Source organism: Mytilus galloprovincialis, chromosome 9 (assembly GCF_965363235.1).
Source record: "Mytilus galloprovincialis chromosome 9, xbMytGall1.hap1.1, whole genome shotgun sequence".
Taxonomy (NCBI): Eukaryota; Metazoa; Mollusca; class Bivalvia; order Mytilida; family Mytilidae; genus Mytilus; species Mytilus galloprovincialis.
Genome location: NC_134846.1, coordinates 94,334,949 through 94,353,986, shown reverse-complemented (window position 1 = coordinate 94,353,986; position 19,038 = coordinate 94,334,949). Strand labels below are relative to the sequence as shown.

General features: G+C 33.4%; 1 protein-coding gene across 3 annotated transcripts in view; it reads left to right on the top strand.

The window, feature by feature from the left end:
- The window catches only part of LOC143046419 (serine/threonine-protein kinase SMG1-like), a 141,516-nt gene that overhangs the window by 69,080 nt on the left and 53,398 nt on the right, over window positions 1–19,038 (top strand). For all 3 annotated transcript variants that reach the window (XR_012969160.1, XR_012969159.1, XM_076219583.1), the window contains exon 48: window positions 13,407–13,526. Coding sequence is in view for 1 of the 3 variants with exons in the window: in XM_076219583.1 (XP_076075698.1) it covers window positions 13,407–13,526 (120 nt within the window). In the remaining 2 variants the exon portion in view is untranslated. The remainder of the gene's footprint in view (window positions 1–13,406; window positions 13,527–19,038) is intronic.

Below are 19,038 nucleotides of genomic sequence, written 5' to 3'. Positions count from 1 at the left end.
ACCTGATCCCAGAGTCCCGATAAAGGTCCTATCCCCCGCTGGGGGTCACCCCACCCCTCCTATTTTAGAATTAAAAAACAGCCCAGATCCCCACCCCTAAACCATATATATTCATGTATGGGACAATATAACAAATCAGATGAAATAAAGGGGGAGTCCCTGGGGTCAACGTACACCCTCCTGTTTGAGAACTTGGAAATTGTCAAGATCCTCACCCCTAAACCATATGAGCCAGTCCATGCGAAAAGGTACAAAAAGTCCTTTTGGTAAACTTTACAGGACACGTTATCAAAGTTTGTTATAGTATTTTTGAAAAACGATTTTATCCGAAAAAAAATTACATTAATGTAAACATTCATAAGATTGTCAATTCTATCCCGAATTTGTCAACTAAAACCGAAAAAGACGTAGAAATATCTGAATTTTTGGTATTTGAGCAAGTGTAAAATCATTTGTTCCCCGGACTAATGCTATACCGACCAGAAACTATAAAAATTTATGACACTACAGAGACAAAAGTCAATAATTTCCGTCAGTTCTACAGGTTTAAAGAAAGAAAGACAACATTAAAACATGAGGGAAAATGCAAAAACTATGACATCTTGTGTTTTAGAAATTGAAATTTTAAGTTAAGTTAAGTTATTTAATATTATATAAATCAACCTTAGTTGCACGGGATTCGAACCGTTGCCCGGTTTGATTGCATTGATATCCGCATCGTAAGCGAGAGCCTTATCCCCACTGCTACCAGGTTTAACATTACCAATTGGCAAATCAAGCCATTTAAACTGTACTTTGAAAATGATTGAAATATATGAAATAATTCACTAAAAATCTTGATAAAACTAGGGGGGGGAGGTCTCAACACTCGCAGGTGCGTGTAGCTCACAGCTTGATGATATGAGGGAAAGTAAATGTGTTTTATAAATCACAAGTCTACTACCAATAATTATGCACACTTTTTAGAATTTCGTAAATTTTTCGTTTTTGTACCTTTTCGCATGGACTGGCTCATATATACTCATGTATGGGACAATATAACAAATCAAATGAAATATAGGGGAAGTCTATAGAGGATTATCCTGTGGTGACACCACCTCTTCTGTTAGAGAACTTGGAAATGGTTGAGATCCCCACACCGAACAAAATATATTGATGTATGGGCCAATATAACTAATTAAATGAAATATAGTGGGAGTCCCTGGGGTCACCCTACCCCTCCTGTGTGAGAACTTGGAAACCGATGAGATCCCCACCCTAAACCATATATATTCATGTATAGGACAATATAACAAATAAAATGAAATGTAGGGGAAGTCCCTAGGGTCAACCTGCCCCTTCCTGTTTGAGAACTTGAAAACCATTGAGATCCCCACCCCTAAACCATATTTATTCATGTATGGGATAAAATAACAAATCATTTACATTTAATATGGGCAGGTCAGTCAGACCTCACCTTTGATCCCTGCAGTAGTGAATATTGGTCTGATTCGTGTCTCATAACTTTTGTACTATAGAATACACACTCTGTTTTCTTTCCAGGGAAACCAGTCCATTTATACTATAACATGTTAATAATAAGTCAACTAAAACCAACGTTAACTACCAAGTAGAACAACTGCAATCATTGCGAAATTGTACCACTACAGACTCGCCATAAAAAATATACATTGATATATGCATTGCTTTTGAAACCTTGATAACATATAAACTATTTGCCTTAATAATTAATTCATTAGATAAACATAAATGTACTATATATGAATGTTTAATGTTGAAGCAACATTGCCACAGTTTTCATAATTACTTTTGCCTTGTTTTTTGGTTAACTGCCTTCAGCGCTTACAGCGCTTTGATTAATCTTGTTGTCTGTAATGAATGTTTTTATTTCTAAATGCCTGGATTTATACTTTAAGAGCATATGATTCAGTTTTGATTCCATAATGAAATATTGATGAAAATTTGCATATAGGCTATTTTTTACACGATTAAATCAAATATGTAATAAAAAATATACCACCATGTGCTACTTTTTGAGTTAATTGAGGTTGAAATTTCGGATTTGTAGACATATTTTTCCTTCTGACAGAAATACATTACTTTTTTTTGTTTTAAAAGATAAACACATGCTGTTTTTTTTTTAAATTATTTTTAAATTTTATGAAAACAGAACCAGATATTTCGACTTCATCTTAACTTAATACTTGTAATTGTGAGTTAGAGAGCACTGGTTCCCCAGAAATTGGGTTGTATAAAAAGGAGCATCAGATGAAGGATACCATCAGAGAAAACAACTATATCCTAGATACAGGAATTAAACACATTCCCCATAGAATACAGATTACAAATTAGATAGGTTCTGATAAAGAGATATTGATTTTTGAAACTTGTAAAATGCATTTTAATATATAATGACAATCTGGTGAAAAACCTGCAAGGGATCCGCAATTTGATAATAGTAATAGTGCAAAACCATGCAATCATTACTGTTTATAGTGATATTAAACTCTTCCAAGATTTATTTAAGCAGTAAATCAATAAAGGTTCTTGTTTATTTCATTATCATAATATGATTGTACCCTGGCTTGAAAAGCAAGGGGATGTGGATCTGGTGCAATAAAATTGGTACCATTGGTACAATTAATGTTATTATACTCCATGTAACAAAGTTTCATAAGGTATAATGTTTTAGACCTGTCAGTCCTGTTGTTTTGATCTCAGCTTCACTGACTCCAGACAACAGAACAAACTGTAGATAGCATAGACATACTTTGTGGTTTTGTATATCAAAAGAAAATTATTAGTAGGGCCCCACCTTGTGGCAGGTAGCCCTATAGTGACCAGTCTTTCTGTACATCCGTAAAATAAATTGTACACTCTCTATATAGAGAACAGTTATGATTTCATAGTTTATACATGAGATGTATATTAACCAACACCAGATGGTGTGTCATATTGTTTGTACATCTTCCTAGGTCAAAGGTCAAAAACTTTGGTTTCAGTTTCTACTGCAAAGTTGTCATTACAACTCCTCTGAAACAAAACACCAGAATTTCATAAAGCTTGCACACCAACGTTGCATCATTATATACTGGTTTACAAGTGCATGTCTATCCCTTTATATTGTGGTTACATTTTTTGCTCAATAACTAAGAATTAGCCCATCCTTGAAATTTGGAATCAGCTTTTATGGGAACATGATTGATACTTTGCTCATAAACTTCCTGTTTACCAATTACTTATACATTCTTATGCATGATCATGTTTGAAATGTTAATGGCTTTTTTCTCAGAAACCTACAAATTAAAGCTTCATGCACACATTTCATTCAGAATTCTTGGAATTATCCTGTTTAATGCTTAATTTGAGTTTCATACTTCAGTGAGTTTTATGGAAAACTTTGATTGTGTAAATTTGAATGGATTTCTTTAATTTCCTATCAGAACCTTGGTTCTCTTTTTGTCGAGCCTTTGACTTTAGTCGAAAAAGCGAGACTAAGCGATCCTTCATTCCGTCGGCGGCGTCGGCGTCGTCCACAAATATTCACTCTGTGGTTAAAGTTTTTGAAATTTTAATAACTTTCTTAAACTATCCTCAGTTGGTACCAAACTTGGACAGAAGCTTGTTTATGATCATAAGATAGTATCCAGAAGTAAATTTTGTAAAAAAAATAAATCCATTTTTCCGTATTTAACTTTTAAATAGACTTAAATTCAGCCAGGAAACAACACATTCACTCTGTGGTTAAACTTTTTAAAATTCTAATAACTTTCTTAAACTATCCTTGGTTGGTACCAAACTTGGACAGAAGCTTGTTTATGATCATAAGATAGTAAGTATCCAGAAGTAAATTTTGTAAAAAAAATAAATCCATTTTTCCGAATTTAACTTTTAAATGGACTTAGATTTTCTGCCAGGAAACAACACATTTACTCTGTGGTTTTTCACTCTGTGGTTTACCTTTTAAAATTTTAATAACTTTCTTATACTATTTTGGATTTGTACCAAACTTGGACAGAAGCTTGTTTATGATCAAAAGCTAGTATCTAGAAGGAAATTTTGTTTTCTTCCAGTTAACATTACATTCAGTCTGCAGTTAATGTTTTTAAACATTTATTAGATTCATAAACTATCCTTGATTTTTACCAAACTTGGACAGAAGCTTCTTACAATCAAAAGATAGTATCAGCAGGAATATTTCATTGATTTATTTCCTCATTTTTGTTGAGCCTGTGATTAACAGAAAGAGTAGGCGAGACACTGGGTTCCGCGGAACTCTTACAAATTTTTCATTGAATACTAGTATTGTAGACATTGGTAGTCATGGTAATTTTAAGCAGGAACCTAGTCTGTCTCATGCTCAACTTCAACTCTTTCCTTTCTACATCATTCAACCTTTTTGCACATTTAAACAGATTACAGATTCAGACCTTTTATTTTAAACAGATTTTGATTAATTTCCTTGAGTTTCCTATTTGTGTCATGTTTCTGCAACAATTTTTCATCAATTTTAATCAAACTTTGTATTTGAAGACAAATTATGATATTTTATTTAAGTGTGATATTATTTTAGACTTTTTGGTCAATTCTAGGTTAATCCATGGAACATGTGCTTGTTATACAAACCTCCTATAGTACATTGTCTCTCATTGTATTGTAGAAGTGGGTTAAAACATCACCTGTCATTATACAGAATCTTATAGTATCATTACACTCCTCGGCATGCACCTGTAATTATACAGAATCTAATAGAATCATTACACTCCTCGGCATGCTCTTCAAAGATCGGTAGAATAAAGATATAGAAATACGACTCTTAATGAAGTAGAACATTATAGAAACATGATTCCTAATTGGCATCGACGTGGAATTGTACATTAAAGGATGTCTTATTGTTTATATCATCTAAAAGCTTTTTAATTGGCAGCAAAGTAGATATAATGCATTACATTTTAATCAAAAAAAGATTACCAGATAAGGAATCATTACAATTCGTATCTTCACTATTTTATAACCAAGTAACATGTTTATTAAATACTTTTTAGATAATGTTAATACAAATTAGGGTTATTTACACAAATTTATGGTGCAAATCCATCTGAAAGAGAGACAAATTTGAAGAAGATGTCCTAATTAGTTAAGAGAACAAATGGTTTCAGATAGATCACCCAAAAAATACAAATATCCCATAATGAATTTAAACTGTAATTCATGTGGGAAAAAGTCATGCTAATTTCACCTGTTGTATTTGTCTTAGAAGTGTAAAAGCTGTGTTTTTTTATCAAGTACAAGAAGTATCTATAAAAAATGTTCGATGCAGTATATGTGAATTATAATATTTGTTGTAATGATATACCCTGATTTACCAGTAAAATATAAACAGTTAATTTCACACTTATGGTGTCAGACAACAATGGGTGTTGTAATGATATGGCCACACCAATTTAATTTCTTGTTCTACGGATTTTTGGACTTCAAAATTTGGGGGGAGCGAGCGATTTGAAAATTTAAATAAAAAAATATTTAATTTGCAAATTTTTGAGGCGAAGCTTGAAAAGTAGAGGCGAGCGATTATAATTTTTTTTTGTAAACATAAAATAGTAGGTTTTGACAATATTAAAGCTTGATTTATCACTTGTACTTTGACATTTCTTTAATTTCTGAAGTATTTTTTCCCTGTTCACCAAGAAATAATTAAATCTGGTCTATGTATGACATGTATGTGTGACTGACAATGAGGCAATTCTCCATCCAAGTCATAATCAGTTTGGGGACAACCCCTTAATGTTATAAATATCCCTTTTACATGTTTTATGAGGGATCAATATAAGTTGTAATATATTTGTTTGTACAAAAGGGATCATATTTTCTCAAAGAACTATATATCTATCTGGTATTAAATGGTCAAAACATGTCCAAGAATTTTGTAATATTCCTGGACTTTAAAATAAGTGGACCCCTCTTTTAGAAAAAGTTGTTTAAAATATGATGTAACTCTCCTCTTTTTGAGTACAAAATTCTAAGTTTTCAAAGGTTTTGTATAGAAGAACTATACAAATCCTTGGTATTTCTATTTTCTTTTCTACATCAGTAAAATGACCCCTTGTCCATGTTGTCTGAGGGAGGGTTGTTCTCAATCTGATATAAATAACAAACACAGGTCAAAGTACGGCCTTTTACACAGGGCTTTGATACAGACCAAACAGCAGGCTATAAAGGACCCAAAATTATTAGAGTACACAATTCGAACAGGAAAACCAACGATCTAATTTATATATCTATGTATATCCAAACGGGTAAATACCAATGAACAACATTACCAAACGATAACTGCTGAACAACAGGCCCCTCAATCAATCAGGACAGGTGCATAAACATGCAGAGGCTATGGATAGTTTTGTTTCGCCAGCATACAATATAATTGCAGTTGAAGGTAAATCCTTCAGAAGTTCTTTGTACTTTATTCTAACAACGAACATGTTTTGATAGGGAATATAAGTAAGGGGGAAAGTAACCATTTTTTTGTTCTTTAATCTTTAATTACAAAAAAAACGGTGCGGGAAATGGACATGATTACATTTCCGGATGCGGGAAGCGGGAATATAAAAAAAATAAAAAAATTCTGTTTTGAAAAAAATAGGTGCGGGCGGGTCCGTCGAACAAGGAATCAAATTGGTGTGGCCTATACCCTGATTTACCAGTAAAATATAAACAGTTAATTTCACACTTATGGTGTCAGACAACAATGGGTGTTGTAATGATATACCCTGATTTACCAGTAAAATATAAACAGTTAATTTCACACTTATGGTGTCAGACAACAATGGGTGTTGTCAATGATATACCCTGATTTACCAGTAAAGTATAAACAGTTAATTTCACACTTATGGTGTCAGACAACAATGGGTGTTGTAATGATATACCCTGATTTACCAGTAAAGTATAAACAGTTAATTTCACACTTATGGTGTCAGACAACAATGGGTGTTGTAATGATATACCCTGATTTACCAGTAAAGTATAAACAGTTAATTTCACACTTATGGTGTCAGACAACAATGGGTGTTGTAATGATATACCCTGATTTACCAGTAAAGTATAAACAGTTAATTTCACACTTATGGTGTCAGACAACAATGGGTGTTGTCAATGATATACCCTGATTTACCAGTAAAGTATAAACAGTTAATTTCACACTTATGATGTCAGACAACAATGGGTGTTGTAATGATATACCCTGATTTACCAGTAAAATATAAACAGTTAATTTCACACTTATGGTGTCAGACAACAATGGGTGTTGTAATGATATACCCTGATTTACCAGTAAAATATAAACAGTTAATTTCACACTTATGGTGTCAGACAACAATGGGTGTTGTAATGATATACCCTGATTTACCAGTAAAGTATAAACAGTTAATTTCACACTTATGGTGTCAGACAACAATGGGTGTTGTCAATGATATACCCTGATTTACCAGTAAAATATAAACAGTTAATTTCACACTTATGGTGTCAGACAACAATGGGTGTTGTAATGATATACCCTGATTTACCAGTAAAATATAAACAGTTAATTTCACACTTATGGTGTCAGACAACAATGGGTGTTGTAATGATATACCCTGATTTACCAGTAAAATATAAACAGTTAATTTCACACTTATGGTGTCAGACAACAATGGGTGTTGTAATGATATACCCTGATTTACCAGTAAAATATAAACAGTTAATTTCACACTTATGGTGTCAGACAACAATGGGTGTTGTAATGATATACCCTGATTTACCAGTAAAATATAAACAGTTAATTTCACACTTATGGTGTCAGACAACAATGGGTGTTGTAATGATATACCCTGATTTACCAGTAAAGTATAAACAGTTAATTTCACACTTATGGTGTCAGACAACAATGGGTGTTGTAATGATATACCCTGATTTACCAGTAAAGTATAAACAGTTAATTTCACACTTATGGTGTCAGACAACAATGGGTGTTGTAATGATATACCCTGATTTACCAGTAAAGTATAAACAGTTAATTTCACACTTATGGTGTCAGACAACAATGGGTGTTGTAATGATATACCCTGATTTACCAGTAAAATATAAACAGTTAATTTCACACTTATGGTGTCAGACAACAATGGGTGTTGTAATGATATACCCTGATTTACCAGTAAAATATAAACAGTTAATTTCACACTTATGGTGTCAGACAACAATGGGTGTTGTAATGATATACCCTGATTTACCAGTAAAATATAAACAGTTAATTTCACACTTATGGTGTCAGACAACAATGGGTGTTGTAATGATATACCCTGATTTACCAGTAAAATATAAACAGTTAATTTCACACTTATGGTGTCAGACAACAATGGGTGTTGTAATGATATACCCTGATTTACCAGTAAAATATAAACAGTTAATTTCACACTTATGGTGTCAGACAACAATGGGTGTTGTAATGATATACCCTATTTTACCAGTAAAATATAAACAGTTAATTTCACACTTATGGTGTCAGACAACAATGGGTGTTGTAATGATATACCCTGATTTACCAGTAAAATATAAACAGTTAATTTCACACTTATGGTGTCAGACAACAATGGGTGTTGTAATGATATACCCTGATTTACCAGTAAAATATAAACAGTTAATTTCACACTTATGGTGTCAGACAACAATGGGTGTTGTAATGATATACCCTGATTTACCAGTAAAGTATAAACAGTTAATTTCACACTTATGGTGTCAGACAACAGTGGGTGTTGTAATGATATACCCTGATTTACCAGTAAAGTATAAACAGTTAATTTCACACTTATAGTGTCAGACAACAATGGGTGTTGTAATGATATACCCTGATTTACCAGTATAATATAAACAGTTAATTTCACACTTATGGTGTCAGACAACAATGGGTGTTGTAATGATATACCCTGATTTACCAGTAAAATATAAACAGTTAATTTCACACTTATGGTGTCAGACAACAATGGGTGTTGTAATGATATACCCTGATTTACCAGTAAAATATAAACAGTTAATTTCACACTTATGGTGTCAGACAACAATGGGTGTTGTAATGATATACCCTATTTTACCAGTAAAATATAAACAGTTAATTTCACACTTATGGTGTCAGACAACAATGGGTGTTGTAATGATATACCCTGATTTACCAGTAAAATATAAACAGTTAATTTCACACTTATGGTGTCAGACAACAATGGGTGTTGTAATGATATACCCTGATTTACCAGTAAAGTATAAACAGTTAATTTCACACTTATGGTGTCAGACAACAATGGGTGTTGTAATGATATACCCTGATTTACCAGTAAAGTATAAACAGTTAATTTCACACTTATGGTGTCAGACAACAATGGGTGTTGTAATGATATACCCTGATTTACCAGTAAAATATAAACAGTTAATTTCACACTTATGGTGTCAGACAACAATGGGTGTTGTAATGATATACCCTGATTTACCAGTAAAGTATAAACAGTTAATTTCACACTTATGGTGTCAGACAACAATGGGTGTTGTAATGATATACCCTGATTTACCAGTAAAGTATAAACAGTTAATTTCACACTTATGGTGTCAGACAACAATGGGTGTTGTAATGATATACCCTGATTTACCAGTAAAGTATAAACAGTTAATTTCACACTTATGGTGTCAGACAACAATGGGTGTTGTCAATGATATACCCTGATTTACCAGTAAAGTATAAACAGTTAATTTCACACTTATGATGTCAGACAACAATGGGTGTTGTAATGATATACCCTGATTTACCAGTAAAATATAAACAGTTAATTTCACACTTATGGTGTCAGACAACAATGGGTGTTGTAATGATATACCCTGATTTACCAGTAAAATATAAACAGTTAATTTCACACTTATGGTGTCAGACAACAATGGGTGTTGTAATGATATACCCTATTTTACCAGTAAAATATAAACAGTTAATTTCACACTTATGGTGTCAGACAACAATGGGTGTTGTAATGATAAACCTGATTTACCAGTAAAATATAAACAGTTAATTTCACACTTATGGTGTCAGACAACAATGGGTGTTGTAATGATATACCCTGATTTACCAGTAAAGTATAAACAGTTAATTTCACACTTATGGTGTCAGACAACAATGGGTGTTGTAATGATATACCCTGATTTACCAGTAAAGTATAAACAGTTAATTTCACACTTATGGTGTCAGACAACAATGGGTGTTGTAATGATATACCCTGATTTACCAGTAAAATATAAACAGTTAATTTCACACTTATGGTGTCAGACAACAATGGGTGTTGTAATGATATACCCTGATTTACCAGTAAAGTATAAACAGTTAATTTCACACTTATGGTGTCAGACAACAATGGGTGTTGTAATGATATACCCTGATTTACCAGTAAAATATAAACAGTTAATTTCACACTTATGGTGTCAGACAACAATGGGTGTTGTAATGATATACCCTGATTTACCAGTAAAGTATAAACAGTTAATTTCACACTTATGGTGTCAGACAACAATGGGTGTTGTCAATGATATACCCTGATTTACCAGTAAAGTATAAACAGTTAATTTCACACTTATGATGTCAGACAACAATGGGTGTTGTAATGATATACCCTGATTTACCAGTAAAATATAAACAGTTAATTTCACACTTATGGTGTCAGACAACAATGGGTGTTGTAATGATATACCCTGATTTACCAGTAAAGTATAAACAGTTAATTTCACACTTATGGTGTCAGACAACAATGGGTGTTGTAATGATATACCCTGATTTACCAGTAAAGTATAAACAGTTAATTTCACACTTATGGTGTCAGACAACAATGGGTGTTGTAATGATATACCCTGATTTACCAGTAAAATATAAACAGTTAATTTCACACTTATGGTGTCAGACAACAATGGGTGTTGTAATGATATACCCTGATTTACCAGTAAAATATAAACAGTTAATTTCACACTTATGGTGTCAGACAACAATGGGTGTTGTAATGATATACCCTGATTTACCAGTAAAGTATAAACAGTTAATTTCACACTTATGGTGTCAGACAACAATGGGTGTTGTCAATGATATACCCTGATTTACCAGTAAAGTATAAACAGTTAATTTCACACTTATGATGTCAGACAACAATGGGTGTTGTAATGATATACCCTGATTTACCAGTAAAATATAAACAGTCAATTTCACACTTATGGTGTCAGACAACAATGGGTGTTGTAATGATATACCCTGATTTACCAGTAAAATATAAACAGTTAATTTCACACTTATGGTGTCAGACAACAATGGGTGTTGTCAATGATATACCCTATTTTACCAGTAAAATATAAACAGTTAATTTCACACTTATGGTGTCAGACAACAATGGGTGTTGTAATGATATACCCTGATTTACCAGTAAAATATAAACAGTTAATTTCACACTTATGGTGTCAGACAACAATGGGTGTTGTAATGATATACCCTGATTTACCAGTAAAATATAAACAGTTAATTTCACACTTATGGTGTCAGACAACAATGGGTGTTGTAATGATATACCCTGATTTACCAGTAAAATATAAACAGTTAATTTCACACTTATGGTGTCAGACAACAATGGGTGTTGTAATGATATACCCTGATTTACCGGTAAAGTATAAACAGTTAATTTCACACTTATGGTGTCAGACAACAATGGGTGTTGTAATGATATACCCTGATTTACCAGTAAAGTATAAACAGTTAATTTCACACTGATGGTGTCAGACAACAATGGGTGTTGTAATGATATACCCTGATTTACCAGTAAAGTATAAACAGTTAATTTCACACTTATGGTGTCAGACAACAATGGGTGTTGTAATGATATACCCTGATTTACCAGTAAAGTATAAACAGTTAATTTCACACTTATGGTGTCAGACAACAATGGGTGTTGTAATGATATACCCTGATTTACCAGTAGAATATAAACAGTTAATTTCACACTTATGGTGTCGGACAACAATGGGTGTTGTAATGATATACCCTGATTTACCAGTAAAATATAAACAGTTAATTTCACACTTATGGTGTCAGACAACAATGGGTGTTGTCAATGATATACCCTGATTTACCAGTAAAATATAAACAGTTAATTTCACACTTATGGTGTCAGACAACAATGGGTGTTGTAATGATATACCCTGATTTACCAGTAAAATATAAACAGTTAATTTCACACTTATGGTGTCAGACAACAATGGGTGTTGTCAATGATATACCCTGATTTACCAGTAGAATATAAACAGTTAATTTCACACTTATGGTGTCGGACAACAATGGGTGTTGTAATGATATACCCTGATTTACCAGTAAAGTATAAACAGTTAATTTCACACTTATGGTGTCAGACAACAATGGGTGTTGTCAATGATATACCCTATTTTACCAGTAAAGTATAAACAGTTAATTTCACACTTATGGTGTCAGACAACAATGGGTGTTGTAATGATATACCCTGATTTACCAGTAAAGTATAAACAGTTAATTTCACACTTATGGTGTCGGACAACAATGGGTGTTGTAATGATATACCCTGATTTACCAGTAAAATATAAACAGTTAATTTCACACTTATGGTGTCAGACAACAATGGGTGTTGTAATGATATACCCTGATTTACCAGTAAAATATAAACAGTTAATTTCACACTTATGGTGTCAGACAACAATGGGTGTTGTCAATGATATACCCTGATTTACCAGTAAAATATAAACAGTTAATTTCACACTTATGGTGTCAGACAACAATGGGTGTTGTCAATGAAGGATTGATCATGTCACACCAAAAATGAGAATCGGTAGAAAAAGATATTGTTTCTTACTAATTTACTAATTTGTTACAATTAAAAAATCTTTGCCATAACATAAAAAAAACTACTATTTTAAGAACTTATCAATTATAATGCTCTAAACACATTCATGGAGTAATGTATTGCTTAGTCACTCATTGAATACTATATTTCTTTCTTGGTTTTTTCATTCTTTGAGTTTTTATGCCCCATTTATGGTCATTGTTTTTTCTTGTCTGTGTGTGTTTCCGTCCGTTCGTTTGTGAGTTCGTCCGTCTGTCCTGTTTCAAGTTAAAGTTTTTGGTGGAGGTAGTATTTGATGAAGGTGTAGTCCAATCAACTTATCACAACAGTAAATTTTACTTATTTAAAAAGTTCGGCAAGCCTCACCCTTTAAATATTCAAATTTAACTGTCTCAAGTGGAGAAATATTGTAATACACATGTTGCAGTTGTGGAATCTATATATATCAGACATGATACAAATACTTGTTTAATAAGTATTCAAGAAAATCATTTTTTCCAGGTAGTGCATATTGACTACAATGTGTGTTTTGAGAAAGGAAAAGGATTGAGAGTTCCAGAGAAGGTCCCATTTAGGATGACACAGAATATAGAATCAGCTATGGGTGTCACTGGAATTGAGGTAAGATAAATCTATAGTATACTGTAATCTCTCTGTCCCCATGTCTTTTAGCCCCTTTTAAAGTTTATAGGTGTGTATTGTACACAACTACGTACTATACATGGATGAATACGATATAAGCATTTGTACATCTCATTTCCAAAGAGATTATTCTGTCGTACATTTGGAAGTCCTTGGATTGCACCATTGGTTAGAGTTTTGACTTGATGGAATCACAAATAGCTGTCTTACATTTGGAAGTCCTTGGATTGCACCATTGGTTAGAGTTCTGACTCGATGGAATCACAAATGGCTGTCTTACATTTGGAAGTGCTTGGATTGCACCATTGGTTAGAGTTTTGACTCGAAGGAATCACAAATGGCTGTCTTACATTTGGAAGTCCTTGGATTGCACCATTGGTTAGAGTTTTGACTTGATGGAAGTCATTGGATTGTTTTATAAATGATTGCCTTCCTTATGTTACCTATTTTTTTTTTTTATATTGATTTCTGAAGATTTTGAAGTCTTTCAATTGTTCTATAAATGATTGCCTTCCTTATGTTACCTGTTTTTATTGATATTGATTTCTGAAGATTTGGGAGTCTTTCAATTATTCTATAAATGATTGCCTTTCTTATGCTATCTGTTTTTATTGTTATTGATTTCTTAAGATGTGTAACTTCCTTGTTTAAACAATAGTAGAATTAGACAAAAGCTGAGAAGAATGTAAAATTTTCAACTGACAATAACAAATAAGAGAGATTTTAATCTTCAGGTTATTTTCCCAGATGTTATATAGATTCATCATTTCCTGAAAGAGAGATGAAGACAAAGAATCTTAGGATTATAAACTAACCTTGTTTTGACATGACTTGGCAATATAAGATTTATGAAATTGACAATGGTACTCCGTGAACAAAGAATCTTCACATGATTTTAATAAAGGGCTACCATCTACAATTTTTTCAGTCGAATCATATGGGATTGTCACTTATTTTGCTATCAAGTTTAAAGTATTGCGCTGTATTTAAGTTATCCTTTAGTAAATCACAAGAAATGATTATATATTCCAATTTATTCTAAAACAGATACTCTTTGATTTGCCTCTTTTTAATATCACATGACAAAAGTACTAATATGTACCACAGTAACATCACAAAGAAGTCATGATTGGTCTATTTATAGTTTAAACCAGACTAAATCTATTGGGCTTTTATTAATGATAATTTTACTTGTTTAGTCCTGGCATTTTAAATAAAAATTAAAGATCATGTCATCCATATTTCATTTATTTGTTATTCTATACTCAACATACATAAATAATTTATTGCATTCCTGCAAATAATAAGTAATTAAAAATCTTGGTAAAGATGTCCTTATTGGTAAATTTTATTTTTATAATATGTTAGTTTTTGTCGAGCCTGCAACTTTTGTTGCAGAAAGCTCGACATAGGGATAGTGATCCGGTGGCAGCTACGGCGGCGGCGGCAGTGTTAGCTCACTTCTTAAAAGCTATATATTTTAGAAGGTGGAAGACCTGGATGCTTCATATTTTGTATATAGATGCCTCATGTTACGAAGTTTCTGTCAGTCACTTGTCCATTGTCCTTGACCTCATTTTCATGGTTCAGTGACCACTTGAAAAAAAAGTTCAGATTTTTTGTAATGTTAAATTCTCTCTTACTGTAAGTAATAGGATAACTATATTTAGTATGTGCGTACCTTGCAAGGTCCTCATGCCCGTCAGACAGTTTTCACTTGACCTCGACCTCATTTCATGGATCAGTGAACAAGGTTAAGTTTTGGTGGTCAAGTCCATATCTCCGATACTATAAGCAATAGGTCTAGTATATTCGGTGTATTGAAGGACTGTAAGGTGTACATGTCCAACTGGCAGTGTCATCTGACCTTGACCTCATTTTCATGGTTCAGTGGTTATAGTTTTTGTGTTTTGGTCTGTTTTTCTCATACTTTATGCAATAGTTTTACTATATTTGTTGTATGGAATGATTGTAAGGTGTACATGTCTAGCGGGCAGATGTCATCTGACCTTGACCTCATTTTCATGGTTCAGTGGTTATAGTTAAGTTTTTGTGTTATCATCTGTTTTTCTCATACTTTATGCAATAGGCCTACTATATTTGGTGCATGGAATGATTGTAAGAAGTACATGTCTAGGGGGCAGATGTCATCTGACCTTGACCTCATTTTCATGGTTCAGTGGTCAAAGTTAAGTTTTTGAGTTTTGGTCTTTTTATCTAATACTATATGTCATAGGTCAACTATATTTGGTGTATTGAAATATTTTATGATTTATATGTCAGTCGTGCAGGTTTTATTTAACCTTGACCTGGTTTTCACGGTTCATTGCTCAGTGTTAAGTTTTTGTGTTTTGGTCTATTTTCTTAAACTATAAGCAATAGGTCAACTATATTTGTTGTATGGAAGCATTGTTAGCTGTACATGTCTGCCTGGCATATGGTTCAACTGACCTTGACCTCATTTTCATGGTTCATGTTAAGTTTATGTGACAGTCGTAATAAAGCTTTATATTTAGGAGTATCAACATAATATCGATGATAAGTAAAGAAGGTGAGACATTTCAGTGTGTGCACTATTGTTATGATGTGATGTCTGGATATTATATTAGTCCGGCCGATTGGTGAAAAAATTGCTCAAATAATGAGGAAAACACCAAATTTTACATGATGGTACATTTTGGTGTACTGAGCCATATTAGCTATGGACCCACACTCAAAATTCAATATAGCGGCTTATTTCATGATGACCGCCATACATTCTGAAATATTTTCCAGTATTGCACAAACCACGGTGGATTTGATGCTGGAAGCACAAAATTCAACATATTTGAATGATTTGGTGTACTTAGCAATATTTTGTTTTGATCTTTCTTTGAAATTAAAAATGACGGCTATTTTCAAAATGGCTGCCTTGAAAAATTGCAAATATTCATTATTGAGAATTGACCTCAATTTAATCATTTCATTCAAGTATATTGTCATTTAGTGTCTTTCCAAGTTCTGTCCTTTTTATTTTCCCTGGCTTGTCATTTTATATACAAAGTAGTACCGTAGCTTTCATAAAAAGCTGCAGTAGTAGCTTTCATTAAAAGCAGCAGTATATTTTTGTCTTAGGTCATACATAAAATCTTTGACTTGAAATGTATCTGCCGTATGATATTATTCATTGACTATCTTATTTCTTGGTTTGCAATATTTTGCAATTTGAGATATCATACTGTGATTTGAGAGTTGTATAACCACAAATCAGTGAAATGGCAGGAATGGCAGGACAAGAAAGACAAGAATATTGAAATGGCAGAAACTGAATCATTTTGTGATATGGAGAAACCCAAAGCTGAAGACACTTTAAAAGAGGACAACTCAGAAATGACTATTCAACAATTGTACCAAGATTTTTATATCTAATTCTCAAAGAACAGCTAAGATTAACCACAACATAAAACAGAGCAAAGCGCGAATTGATAAAATATGTTTTGGTCTAATAACGATGCAAGCTGAACAGAAAAAGGCAATGACTATTAATAATTAACATAATGGAGCAATATATCAGCAACTTCAGCAGTCTGAACAGAGGATAGACCACAAGGCTAGATGTAAGGGCTTGACGGAATTGACGATCAGACCAAATGGGAATACAATGCTGTGGTGAGACGAGCTAACAGCAACTGAGGTAGGAGACATTATTCAATTCAAAAGTTGAATTCAACATCAGGGTACTTTCCAAAAATGGCATCTGTCGTAACCTCAATACAATTGTCACAAAACTAGCTGGTGTTATGGTTTCAACTAATCAGTGTAACCGTGGATTGGCCGATCAATATAACCTTGGGCCTTCTGATCAATATAATTGTGGAAGATCACCTGATAAATATACACGTGGAAGATCCCCATAGCAATATAATTGCGGTAGATTGCCAGCTAGAAATACTTTCAAGTGTAATGCCTATTGACCAGCAATACCGCACCAAGCCATAGATGATATAGTACCACAGGACAACGGTCAGCATCTCCACGGACAAACTTCAGAAATCCCTGTTACTTCAGGCAAAGGTCACCTTCACCAGGATACAGAGCAAATCAAAGCAAACATCGAAGTCTTTAAACAACAACGTGTCGGACCAGAAGGCCAACGTTTTACTCCTAAGTATATTTGCCATGAAACATCACCTCATGACAAAACCGAACGGAGGCCCAAGTCCTCGCCCAATATTGTCACCAAGACTAACCATTAGAAAAAGCCTAGCAGTACGAGGTATTATATATGAACAGCATGTGAGCATAAATGTGGACACTGTTGCAATGATAACATTAGTGAATGAGAAATTATTTTCAGTAGATATTGAAGATTCAGAGACTGTAACGATACGTTGTTTGGATGAACAGCTGGCTACTGGGGAAATTATAAAGAACACCTCTCTCGACATAGATAGAGTAAACATACAATGGGATGTGTGCAAAGCACCCTTAACAGACAATGTTATACTTGGGCTAGATATTTTGGACACACTGAGCGCAGTGATAAATCTAAGTACTCCCGTACTTACCATCAACAGCAAAGGAATAAATGCGGCATTTGTTAACAGTGGAGGTGAGATTTCAAGTCAGTTTGCATGAAACAAACAATCACAGTTCCGCCAAACTCTGAAATGACTATTACCATTAAAACTGATAAAAGTGCTGACCAGGAGCTCATTTAAACCATACCTGCTGACTCTTTGGAAAAGGAAATCGTTGTCCCATTTTAAATGATGGCAATCGTCACATCCGCCTGAAGAAAGCTTCACCTATATTGCCAATATTGGTTACATAGAATAATTCGACCATATAGTGGGTACGACAGATGAAGACCTGATAAGTGACGTAAGACGTGGCATTAATGAGACACTAGACAAGGTGCCTTGGCACTGCCTAAAAGTTCAGATAAGTTACCTAATATGCCTTTACATTTAACCGACCTATACCAATAACGTGACAGAGACAAAAATGAGTAACGTTAGCGACATTTGGACATGTAACATGAGCAACAACATCTTTAAAAGTTAAAATGTATGCACACAGCGATGTTTAATATATGTCTGGAGTAATAAAATTGTACAGTCTGGTTTAGAATTTCTAAATATACAGAATGTCATTTGCAGGTGTACTTTATATCAAATGAATACACAAGAAACCAATTTGTAATAGTAACATTAGCAACACCTACTATCATGACATTACGTTTTGTTGCGAATGTCTTTTTGATGGACGGAATACATTTAAGGTCCTCTTGTAACGATATTACATACAACTTACATTCTTTGCTTCCCCATCATGTGAAGGAACTGACTCCGAATCTATTTCTGCAAAGGGCGATATCGTAACTCCTATACAGGAGAGTTACAGATCTAAATATATATTGCTCACGTGACACTGATTTGGACGGAAACGTCGAGCAGTAACGATCGCAAAAAATAAAACAGCCAATGATATTGATTCCTCAAGTCCTTTG